At 45.1% G+C, this 12,650-nt stretch overlaps 1 protein-coding gene across 7 annotated transcripts in view; it reads right to left on the reverse strand.

The window, feature by feature from the left end:
• Positions 1-12,650, reverse strand: part of PLEKHD1 (pleckstrin homology and coiled-coil domain containing D1) — a 19,584-nt gene continuing 6,934 nt past the window's right edge. For 2 of the 7 annotated variants that reach the window (XM_015864730.3, XM_085548989.1), the window contains 12 exons: positions 12,038-12,131; positions 11,283-11,372; positions 10,688-10,764; positions 8,321-8,412; positions 6,389-6,441; positions 6,193-6,287; positions 5,377-5,470; positions 4,911-5,083; positions 4,261-4,393; positions 3,713-3,857; positions 2,746-2,895; positions 1-2,136 (listed from right to left, as the gene is read on the reverse strand). In XM_015864730.3, coding sequence (XP_015720216.2) covers positions 1,976-2,136; positions 2,746-2,895; positions 3,713-3,857; positions 4,261-4,393; positions 4,911-5,083; positions 5,377-5,470; positions 6,193-6,287; positions 6,389-6,441; positions 8,321-8,412; positions 10,688-10,764; positions 11,283-11,372; positions 12,038-12,131 — 1,357 coding nt within the window. In that variant the 3' untranslated portion in view covers positions 1-1,975. Of the gene's footprint in view, positions 2,137-2,741; positions 2,937-3,712; positions 3,858-4,260; positions 4,394-4,910; positions 5,084-5,376; positions 5,471-6,192; positions 6,288-6,388; positions 6,442-8,320; positions 8,413-9,061; positions 9,141-10,687; positions 10,765-11,282; positions 11,373-12,037; positions 12,132-12,650 lie in introns of those variants that run through there. The other 5 variants (XR_014946627.1, XM_015864732.3, XR_014946628.1 and 2 more) reach the window with 5 other exon arrangements.

Raw genomic sequence — 12,650 nt, forward strand, 5'->3', positions numbered from 1 at the left:
TCTGGTATCAGTGTAACTTTTATTTACTTATTGCTGTCAATATGCAGTAAAGGAAGATCAGATGTGACTACCTCCTGAGTACAGTACTTCTGTAAATTATGATATTGTGGCATTTGGTTGTAATAGATCAAAGTGTTGCATTCACAAGCCACTGAGTGATTTTTCTAACCGCCTTGATTATAGATACACATTCTGGTTGTACTTTTCATTGCATCTTCCAGTATTACATGATAAAAAAAGATTGCAACTGGAAAATAGCCTGGGATGTTGATAGGACAGTGCAAAGGGGAAAACCAGCTCTGCTTGTGTTTCTCAACTTTTCAACCTGCTGGGAGCCAGAATTAATTCTGGCCTTCTAGCATGCAGGCTAGAGTAGGAAAAGCACAGAAGGGTCAGGTATGCTGAGGAGGGATGTAAATGTTATTTTTCTGTCCCATCACCTGTCATTGTAAAAGTGACAGCCCTCTGTGATGAGTCCTCTGGCTTCTTAAAATATCCCATTGTCTGGCAGAAGGATGGTGGTCAGTGAGTGGCTGAAATGGAGAGACCATGCCTTCAGTGCTCATCTTCTAGTTACACACTCCCCCCACTCCAGAAGCTCTCAAAATATCACACCCTGCACCCTCCACCAGCATTATCGTCACTCTGATGGATGACAGGACAAGGTCCCTTCCCTATCTCATCCCCAGATTCACCCTAGAAGCAGCACAGAATTGGAAGGGAATGACTTTGGCGACCAGAAACAGAGCCTGAACATGCCCAGTGCCACAGCCTGAATATAGGTAAGCAGCCACCCCAATAGCTTGACAAAAAGGGCTCATGTAATACCCAGGGGTACAGACATAAGAGCCCCAGTACTCTAGCAGTTAATCTCCTTCTAGTGTCATCACCTGTATATGTTTTACATCTTTGTTTTCTGACTTAGATCACAGGGATAAAATGCCACCAAGTGTGCCTGTCACATGCTCTGTAAGCACTAAGCAGTGCTGTTGCTATAGTGTGGATAATTATTAGCCAGCTTGTATGAAGGAGAGGTTTGTACAACAAAGCCATTCCTCTCATGTAAAACATAAGATAACCAACTACAAGGTAAATACTCCACTGCAACAACCTCATGGTGAACAATGAGGAGTGACCAGAGGCCAGCTAGGAGCCCACTTCTGATTAAGCTGTACATAGGACCTCCCTCATTCCAGCCTTGGCTTGCTGGAGGTCCAGGCTAGAATGTGAAAGCTTGGGCTGCAATTAAGAAGACTGGCAGAGAGCAGTACAAAGTGCTGAATAAGGACTATTTGCTGCAGTACACACTGAAGCAGATCTCCCCACCTCCTCAGCTGCACTGCCCTGACATCTTGCTACTGACAACATTTAATTTGCAAAATGGTAGGTGTCATTACTGAACAGTCCTCATCCCACTTGCCTGTCCTTAAGCTTGTTTTCCCAAGGTGATGAGGAAACCATCAGAGTCAAGGTTACTCCACACTGAACCTGCCTACCATTTTCTGCACAGACCTACACTGAGGAGGCAGTTTCCTAGAAGACATTAAATAGAACAGGTTAAATTGTGCCAGCTGGGGGGTGGCTACACCAGCTGCACCATGGGCTGACAAAGTATTTCTCAGAAGCACCTGTTTTTAGCAGGAGGACTGGGCAGCAAAGAAAAGAATAGGCACTTCCTAAGCTGAGGCCAGTGGGTCACTTTAACACCAGCCACAGTACCTTGGCAAAACATGGCTTAACGTAAGCAGCTGAAACAAAGAGACATGAGCCAGAGTCATCAGCAGGGAAGGTCTGCCAGACCACAGGGAGCATCCAAATTAAAGCTGAGACACTACCTGAGGGAACTGCCTACACACGGCTTTCCGCCACCTTCCTCACCAAAGGCTGCAACTCCCTTCTGAACCTAATGCCTGACTACTTGGTGTTTGCAGAGCTGAATGGCAAGTTGAGATCAGAAGTCCCCTCTCAACAAGAGTCACTTTCCATCCCCTGATGATGAATCTTTGTGCGATCTCATGATTTGGTAGATCGTCTCACGGAAGCGCTGGTGCCGGCTTAGTCTTTTGGCTGCCTCCTTTAGCTCCTCAATGTTTTCAGCTTCTGCATGTGAGATGATGAAGGAATGGGACTGCTTCACTGAAACAAGAGCAGCACAAAAAGGTCAGAACATTCAGTCAAGGGGACAAACCAAGGAAAGCCAAGAGAGCACATGAGCAATGCAATCATCACAACCAAGAGCCTAGTCAGGGATGAACTAACCATTGCACCAACAGCCTCAACTTACTGTTTTCAGGGAAGGAAAATGCTAGCAGCACAGAAACACATTTTTCTTCTTTACAGGTCCCTTTGCTTTACCTCTTTCCAGTTTTACAGTGCTGTGTAGGAACTAATCTGACCTCAAAGACAGACATTTTGAGCACTGGACTAGGCAAGACATGATGCATATGTCCCTTCCAACCTAGCTCCATGTGAGTGCTTAATCACAAAGGAAGTCAGCTCTGAACACAGTTTTTTTGTAGAGACCTGGAGGCATCCCAGCAGTTACCTTTACATGGAGAGACAGGTAACTATGCAGATTTGCTGCCCGCTCTTCAGACAATGAAACCCTGGGTTAGCCTATAGTCCCATGGCACTGCTAAGCACTATGAATTATGAACCACACTTGCAGATCTTACTGCTTATTCAGCCTCATCTGCATGCATCTGCTCCTGCAGGACACAGAGGAAGAAGCTGCCCACTACCTACAGTCATTCCATGAAGCGCTGGCTCTCCGGCAGTGAAGGCGGCAGCTCTTTATGCGACGAGTGGCAGCTTTATGGATGTACACAGAGTTCTTCATGATCACGGGCATCTTAGCCTCCAGCTCAGCATTGCGGATGCACTCTTCGAAGAACTCTGAAGAGAACACACCACTATGAGCAGTGACGGGACAGACTCTGCAAGTAGTGAATCAGCCAAAAGGGACTACGCTCAGTGAGTCAGGGGATGATGTTCAACATTTCTCTAGATCTTTACAAACAACATTTTATAAAGCACCATCAAGTTCAGAATGACAGAAACCTCCAATGCTGTACTCAAACTACAGAAAGAGTAGCAATCATCTGTTCTCCTTTTGTCTTTCCCACATCTGCTAACGGTGTAACTGTAGAAAGGCAGCTTAATCTGCTTGATATTATCATACAGCTTCTCAACTCTGTCATCACAGATGGTTCTGAAGCTTAGTTGGGCATGCTTTCCTTGAAGAAATCCTAGAACCAATCAAGTTCTCAACTGCAGAAATGGAGGAGCTAGAAACACTGTTGTGGGCATGCACATCCAGATGTGCCATGAACAGACAGGGATTTCTAATAGCACAGCAAATACTGGTGGTGGAGAGCTGCAGCAATCACCTAGGAGGACTGCACAACAGGTGCTATGCCACAGCTTCCTTGTGGAAAGCCTTTACATACCTCTCTACCCATAGGTTTGACTTTCACTACATAGAGAAGTATGGAATAATATTGTTTTCCTTTGAGGGTGAAGCATGAAGTGTATGCACAACATATTCTGACTCCTCCAAAGGATGGTGAGGTTAAGGTATAAAGAGAGTTGGGAGAGCACTCCAGGTGCAGACTTAATAATTTGGGAACCACTGTTGGAGTCTTGGAAGATGGGAAGAAATATTTCCTCTTGGGGTTTGCTAATCAGTAGATAAGATGGATAACAGACTTACTTCTCAGATTACTGACATCTGCTTTCATCTTTTCCTCCTTCTCCTTGTTCCGATCCAAAGAATTTAAGCCTTGTTCCAAGCTCTGCAATGCTTCCTCAGCTTCCCTCAGTCTCTTTTCCAGTTCCATGCGCACCTTCACCTCAGCCTGAGGAAGATGAAGAGAACAAATGCTCCTGAAATCAGCTTGTGCATCAGTAAGCCTCCTGCAACTCACAAGGTTTGGAGGGGACCCAATGAAAGATTAACAATAAGGAAAACCAATAAAAATAAGACAAATTTTGTTTGTTGAATCTTCAGACACAATTAGAAGTCCAGATATTTTAGCAATTCTCCTCTACTCTGATGCTTCACCCTCAAAGGAGAATTCTATCTGTATTGCTACAGATACAGCATTGCATCATGTGTAACTGTGATATGAAGCATAGCAAACAAAGAGTTGTGACCACAGAATAAGAACAAGTCTCTCCTCTGGTGGGAGATGATCCAAAAGGAAAGTGAAGGAAGTCAGGGCCCAGGGATGGCAATTGCATGATGCATATAGCCAGTACCTTGAGGTCTCTCTCTGTCTGCTGCTTCTCTGCAGTCAGCTCTGAGAGTGAGTTCTGCAGTGCTTGTGACTGGGAAGAGTAAAACTCCCGCTCCGCCTCCAGGGCTCGGGACCGCTCCTCATTCTCCTTCATCCTGGAGCATGGAACAGAAAAAGTATCCCACCATCCCCACCCAGTTTGACTCACACAGAGGAAGGGTCTCAGTACTGAGTAGGGGCGTGTGTAACTACCAGGCTGCCATGAGCACAGAGGTGCTAAAGGCACCATTATCTGCGTTTTTACTTCAGTAGTGCAGGCATGGGTGGAAAAAGCCATGTGGGCAGTTCCTCAACCTTGTTTTGTGTTGGGAACCTAAAAGAAAGACAGCAGAGCCACATAATGGGGCACCACAAATCCTGATCACGGTAGAGCCGTCCTCTCCTCTCTATCACACCCAGAAGTTGAAAGCAGGGATCTCACCTGCTTTCAGGCCTTAGGATAAACATGGGAAGAATTTTGAGGTGATTCTAGCTTTAAGCCTGGAAATATTTAGCCATACCCTTTCATATTGCCTCCCATCTGTGAGGAGAAAAAACTACCTCTTTTCCCACTGGAAGGCATCTCAATCCACATCCCTGGCACCACTGTGAGAGCCTTTGTCCCCACTTCACCTCTTCTCTGCCAGAAGTTTCTCCTCCAGGAGTTGCTGCATCTTCTCTTCAATCTGCTGCAGGCTGCAGTGCAACCCCCAGCTGGGACTTTGCTCCTTGCTAGGGCTGGTTGAAGGTGGGCTTTCATTTGTTTCCATCATCTCCAACATTTGCTGCTTTTCCATGGAGAGCTCCTTGAAGAAGGACAGAAACTGTGAGCAGCAATGAAGTCTTATATTTCTGCTCCTTTTCCTGGCTGGCTCCTCCTTACTGAGCTCTTCCATCTTTACACCCACATTCCTCATTCAGGTTAAAAATGGGTAATACAAGGTAATAGGATGTACTGTGCTGCACAAAGATCAGTTCATCTGCACAGGGTTGATTCTGACACTAACAGGTTAGATTCAAGCTACAGGACAGCAGTGTGTTCAGTCCTGGTAACTCATCACAGACTGCTGCCATTCAGAAGGGACAAGTGATCACTCACCTCCAGGTTTTTCTGTAAGGACTGAGTCAGACTTCGCAATTCTTTCTTTTCTTCCTCCACTCCATTAAGGGAGCGGGCTGTGAGCTCTAGCTCCCTAAAGAAGGAAATATGGTGATAGCTATGGCAGGGAACCCACAAACAACATTCAGGTTGCACAGGCTGTGGACTTCAGAGCAGGATCTGCTACTGGTGGTTGGTGCAGACAGCCCTCAAGAAGCAGGAATTGCAGGCAGGAGCGTGCCAGAAAGCATCACACCTTGAGCAAACCACAGGCATCCAGGAGCTCAGACAACACAACACTCAGAATAAAATCCTTATCTCTTTCCCTCTCTATACACATTTTCATTGCTAGTTTCTGCATAGTGTAACTCTCAGAAAGAAAAATTATTCTTAGTGAGGCAACTTCAACCTCCACCCATCCAGCTGTGCGTGCAAAATCAGGCTGAGATGTCTGGAGCCCATGGGGCTGGTGCAAATAAAACTGGTTTTGTCACTGAAATGCTCTGACATGTGCCTGTTGCCGTACAGCCCCAATTAATCAGGGGTTTGCTTATGTCCCAGCTTCTTGGAAATGAGGTTGCTGGAGTCTTGAAAAGCAAATGACACTGTGATGTGCTCTATTGGTCAATCAACGGTAGCAAATGTAAGGAACAGACCTCAGCCATTCCTGTTTTGGTAAATACTGCATTTATCTCCTCAGTAAATAGCCAGAATCAGTGAGTTCTACCCATGGCTTTGATCCCCAACCTCACCAGCACTCCCAAGCAAGTGAGGAGCTGGTGTCCTTCTCCTGTCCTGCCCAGCTCATGCCCTCACCGCCTGATCTGCTCCTGCTCCAGCCGCAGCTCCCGTACCACCTCTTCAAACCGCTGCTTCTCTGCTTCCAGCACCTGGTTCAGACGCTCCAGTTCCTGCACCAAGAGAGGAGACAGGACTATACTCCATACTACTGCCAGCCTCCCAGCCCTGCCCCAGGGGAGCTGAATGGAGTTGGCTTGTGAGGAACACCCACCTCTTTCTGCTCCCTCTGCAGACACAGCTCTTCCGTTTCTTCCATCAGCTTATCTGCAAACATATGCACACAAAAGCCAAATGCAGATAAATGGAATTTCTATCCTGGGGATGTATATGTGTGAGAAGTGCTGACTGTTTGGAGCTTGTAAATGTGTTACCTATCGCTCTGAGTGCGATATGTGTGTGCATCTCTAGCTGAGAGACTCCAAAGGCTGAGATTACGCTAATGGGATGTTCTATAATTTTCCTCCTGCCAAATAACTTAATAAACTAAACAACCTTATTGCTGCACGCTCCTAACAAAGGTTCCTCCCAAGGTTCTTAAAACACGTTAATGAACTAACCTTTGCCACCCTCTAGTTGAGTTAAGAAAACAGTCTCCTTTCTGCTTCATGCATAAGGAAGCTAAGGCATGGAATGGCTAAGCGGGTGCACAGAATCACATACAGTGTAGTAGCAGGCTGTCCTCATACATTCCAGTGCCTCATCCTTTCCCTCCCAGCACCCTCTGCATCAACCCCTCCAGGTTCAAGTGGGAGAAGAGGTCTCCTAGCTCTCCTCGAGTCAAGAGAGGGCTCTAAAACATACTAAAAGCTCTAAACGTATGGGGAAATCGTTGTCCACACAATCAAAGATTTCAGTTTACTAAGCCTCCCTAGTTGCTCTAGATCTTTAGTAAAATCAATAGAATAATTTTACATAGAAAGGCAAAGGTCTATAGGGTCCTTCATAAAGCATATTAAGTTGACATCTATGGATGGTTTACCCTGCTACAAGCTTCCTTGGTATCAGAGAGCATCATTCCTGGCAGGATTACAACTGCCAGGAGATACACACAGACATCTACCTCCTTCCCACAGCAGTGCTTCTCATGCCAGCACTAACTCTTACGCTGCTAAAGCCCTGCTGGCAACCACTGCTGCCTTTCTGCCCACTTTCATCCTGTTTCTGCTTGCCAGGAGTCCACACAGCTGAATCACAACTATGCAAAGGCTCTCACACCTCCTCTTTTAACTCTGTTTGTTGAGGCCAATCCCAAGGCTTGAGGAGTAAAATTCCTGCCTGAAAGGGAAACCCAGATCCCAAGTGGATAAGGGAATATGGAAGGGAACCCCAAGGGGACTTGGAATTCCCCAGAGAAGGGATGGAGGACAATATCTGTGTTCTCCAAAAAGCATTGACCTGCTGCCAGCAGCAGCACCTGACCTCAAAATTTAACTACAGGATGGACATAGATCACTGAAGATGAGGCTAATGAGGCAGAAAACTCAGCACTTAAATAGGAATAAGTGTGCAGCTGCTGTCAAAGGAAAGTAACCGACTGTGAAAAATCACCAGCTAAGGATAATCTTGTCATCACAGACCAAATAAACCATTCAAGTATGTATTTTTACACTTCAAATATCTTGCTTTGCACAGGATGTGTTTTCCATTCCTACTGTATCATCTTGTCTTTTACCACACTTTGGCCTTAAGCTCTTTATTGAGCTCTGGTATTTGCAAAACAGCGCTTTGATATAACTTTAAAAGAAAACTCAAAACAACCATGTATAAAAAGCTCTGACCAAGCTCAGAAACTGCAGTCCTACTTGGTTCAGGACACAGAGGTATTTCGCTGGCTGCCTGGTAAGCAGGTGAGACCAGCACATCCCAACATTTGCACAGGACAGTCAGCAGGAGCTGCAGGACTGCAGAGTTCTGGCCATGGCACACTCTTCCTTTCATGTGATGACCCTGATGTCTGGATCTTACCTTAACTTTTTTAACTTCCTTCTGAACCAGAACTTTAGCTGCTGACTTTTCAAGAGGTTAATCTTGTAGAAGCCATCAGTAAAATCCTTTAGCTGCTTGGCTTGTCTGAGATGGCAATTCCAGAAAGGCCAAATGACTATTTTGTGTTTTACAGCTTTTAGAAGTAAGAGTTTCCTACCTACATACTCCTGTTTCTCTTTGGCCAGCTGCAGCCCTTGGGCTTCCAGGCTCTCAATCATGGCTTCTCCTAGCTGGGCATTCTTCCATGTCCTAGGGAGAGCAGACACAAAGCAGACAATAAAAGAGATCTAAGGGTCCCACAGAGAGAGGTAGAGGGACTCAGCCTGGCCATTTACCAAGGAATTCAAACACACTCTCAGTGATTCTCTAAGTCCTCCACAAGTGACTTAGAAATTTTCCTGACATTCAATAACAGAAAGTTTACAGGAGCAGTGTTTCAGCGCAACACAGCTATTCAGACATTCCTCTAGTGTTTCAGAGATTTCTGTACTCAGCTTAGTCCTAAGTGCTCCAGCTGCAATATGCTGTACTTGTAACAGACTTCAGAACCAAATTTTAGCTGTTAGCTCAGCTAACATCCAGTTTGCTGCTGAGATTGTCTTCCAACGTCCAATTACTATTTTAGCCACTTTTCCACTTCAAACATTAACTATTTATTGACCCCTTCTCACAGGCTTTTTTTTTTTTTAATCTTCAGCCTTTCTGGTATCCATCATGCACCCATCTTGCAGCCAATCAATTTCTCCACTAAATTGGAAAGCCCCTAGAATGAGGTGTCTGGCCCTACTCTGAGATAAGTGCCTCTCCCTGTAAAAGCATTGAAGGATCAGAGATAAAAGCCAGATGAGAAGCTGGCAGGTATGGAAAGTTAAAGGAAGCAGGCATATTCAAAGAATACCTTGCATTATTGTAGCACCATTGGCCAGAGGATCTCAAGGTCTCTTGAAAACATTATGAAACTAAGCTGTAAAAAAGGCCTGTGGAGCAGACGTCCATTAGTGAGTTGATGGACAGAATAGGCTTCAACACAGAGACTAAATAACCAAGGATGCAGACATATAAATCAAAAACAGAACTAGAAATTGAGTCCGCTGCTCACTTCTATGGACGTTCCATTAGATAACAGTAGCTACCCAGATAAAATACATTAAATACGCATGTAAAATTAATCCCAATCTATTTTTATTAGTGCACGCACAGAAAAAGCAATCGCTGCCCAGAAGTTTTGTCGTCTCTGTTAAATCACAAGGGAGCTTATGAATTAGATACCTTCCTTTTTAGCCTTCCTGCACCAGGCCTCTTTGTGAGCCACCTGAATCTCTTATGAGACATTTTCAGTGCAATCTGTGCTTTGTCTCTGACAGAAGTGAGACAAATAAATTAAACACACATCACCCCAGGCACCTCACACCTCCAGCAACCCAAACTCTGTGCTCCTTGCAAACAGCTGGGTTTCTTTCCAACTAACGAGCATTTAGGATATTTCCAATGCACAGAGGAAATTAGAATGCTAATTTAAAAGGTGATGTTGTGCCCACAGGTAGACCTCTTCATCCTGGGTGAGAGCATGTGGGTGTGAACGTGTGTTTTTCCACTAACATGCTCTGATGTAAGATGAATCTGAGCCCAGAGAAGCCACCAGCAAACAACTGAAACAAGGGAGGGAGAGTTTATCATATAATTACATGGAGAGATTCAAAATGGCTGCAGCCTGTAATGGGTCTCCTTATTAGATTCATGTTTTCAGCGCTCTCTCCCCAGCCTCATGAGGCATATTCCTGTCAGTAACTCAAAGTTGCCTGCATGCAGCACACATGCTAATTACAGCTGAGAGGGGTGCAAATACTTTGTTATTTTGTACTTCCATGTGAGTTTTCCTTAGCAAAAGACACATTACTTGAAGTACTGTAAAGCACAGAGCCAGGAAGGGTCTTAGGACAAGTAGAAAGTACTTTTATAATAAGCATACCATAACAAACCCCTTAATATTGTATTGAGGTATAGCAACTCTACTTACTATCCAGCCCAATCATCTTCTATTCCAGTCTTTCTGCAGCACTAGAAACATCTCTCCAGCTCTGCCTACATTGTACCTCTCCTGTGCAGATCCATAACCATTTTCTAGAGACACTTTGTACTTCATGGTCCATAGGGCATGTGTACTGCCCTAGTTCCCTCTACCTAACAGCCCAATATGAATCATATAGGCAACTGGGGATGCGCAGACGGGACACAAGGTACAAACAGTTCTTCAGGGATACAGGCTATTTGCAGGCAGAACCATCTAAATAGGTGGTGTGAGTGTCAAGGGCGTACTTTGGCTAGTGACCTAGAGGAACGGTGACAGGGAAGGGATCTGTGCTTAGGAGACTATTGGAAGCAAGGAAGAAATGGCATGGTGGAGGATTTCACACATACTGAGCCACTGGTAGAAGCGTCTGAGCCTGAGTTGGTCCTTAGGCCATGGCAGCCACAAGTATCTATAGAGCAGGTCCAAGAAAAGAAGGAATAGAAAGCAGCTTACACTTTTCCAGACTCCTGCAGCATCTCCAGCCACTGTGCCTGCTCAAACTCTGATTCAGCCGCTAGAACAATGTTGCCCTAGAACAAGGGAGGGGGAAAATAAAACGAACAGCAACAAAAAAAAAACCAAAACAGATTAATAGGCTGGTGCCTTCCATGTGCCTTGTGTGCCCAGGGCACGGACTGGGCACTGCTATGACAGTGGAGACATTTACCTCCATGGGAAACATCATATGGGACCAAATATGTCATTCTTGCTTGGAAGGAGGTACACACAGCAAGCAGTCACAGCAAGAATAAAGTGATAGGGAGGGAGACTAGGGGGAAATGAGCTCTCAGGCTCCTGAATCTCCATCTACTGATTTGCTACTATATCAAGAGCTGCTGCCAAAAGAGAAAGTTTCCTTGTTGGTTTTCAAAGCAGGAGCAGTAGTAAAGCTTTGAGGGGACTTGAAATGCCAAGCCACTCTGTCTCACATGATGGTTTGCCCAGAGAAGGTAAACATACATTGACAGAGTAGAAAAATCAAGCTCCGCTCATCCACAGTAACTGCTTTTGCTTTTACTTAGAGAACATAAAAACAATGTCTACTTACATGGAAGTCTTCATGAGAGATCTTTATGGCGTAAGGCATGCTGGGCTCTTCTTTGGGTTCCACAATGCAGCCCCCCAGGGGTATGACACCCTGTGGACGAACAAGGGCACTCCAATCAGTCATCAAATTAAAGCATGATGCTTACAACTAATCAGGAACTCAGCTGCCACCCTTGGCCACTAGTGGGACCCTGACCTGCCTGGTATTTTCCAGAGAGGCTATAGACACAGCTCCGGAAAAGCAGATGGACTCCCATCACCGCCACCAGGAGACCTGCAAGTGGTGCCTGAAAGGGGGGTAAAGACTGCTCACCTGTATCCAGCTTGGAGAAAAGTCTGAGGGCTAAAACTCAGCTGTGGAATCTGTTTTATCAATGAATAAGTGATCTCTTGAGAGGAGCTTAACAGCATTCACACAAGCTAATACAGATTAAGAACAACCAGCAAAGCTGGTTACCTTTGCCAACAGTATTCTTATGGCCACAAAATTAGTTGATAAGGAAATCATGCAAACCAGGGACTACACTTAAAACTAAGAGAAGAATTAAGGCCATACATCTGATGAACTAGTAAGAAGCCTGAAAGAGATGCTGACAATTTTCCCTTTCTTGTGTGTTTTGTGTGTTTGTTTTTTGTTTTGTTTTGTTTTTTTTTTTGAGGCCCCTCTGGCCTTGCCCCTTCTTCACTTGCAGTCTCATAAAAAACCCAAACACCAAGGAACAGAATAACTCCCTCTGCCACACAAACACTGCTCACCTTGGGGTGGATATTGAAGTATTTATTGCTCTCAAAGCTCTTCTTCTCACTCTCAGCATAGTAGAGCAGGAAACTCTCCTTAATGATGAAGAACCTTTAGGACAGTAAAGAAAGAAATTCTGCTACAATAGAGTTCTTGATTCACGGCACATGAAAACATCCACTAGAAGGTGAAAAGTTGATCATTCCCATCTAAACTTCAGGTGGGATGCCTCGCTTCTGTCCAAAGGTGCTGGTGCTTCACAGTGGCCTCAAATGCAGAGTGAAGACAAACCATAGCAAAATTTACTGGAAGATAAATGAGACAGAGGTCTGTGCCCAAGAAAGGATCCCAGCCAGTGTTTTGACATCTTGACCTGTGCCTGTTCTGTCTAGTTCATGTAGTGGACTCAACCTATTGGAAGGCAGATGCCACTTTTTCTTAGTGGCTCTCTCACATGGGCTAAAAGCAATTACTAGCTTATTTTTGCCATCAGCTTCTTGCCCCCCTCTGTCCCCTCATTGCTATTTTCCAGCTTAAGCCACAAAGGAAGTATTTTATCTGTAACACTGAGTCATACAGCAGAGAGAGCCACAAGGTAGCATCCTTGAGCAACTCTCATGGCAAAACATT

Source organism: Coturnix japonica, chromosome 5 (genome assembly GCF_054131305.1).
Source record: "Coturnix japonica strain WE chromosome 5, WE-NBRP24, whole genome shotgun sequence".
NCBI lineage: Eukaryota > Metazoa > Chordata > Aves > Galliformes > Phasianidae > Coturnix > Coturnix japonica.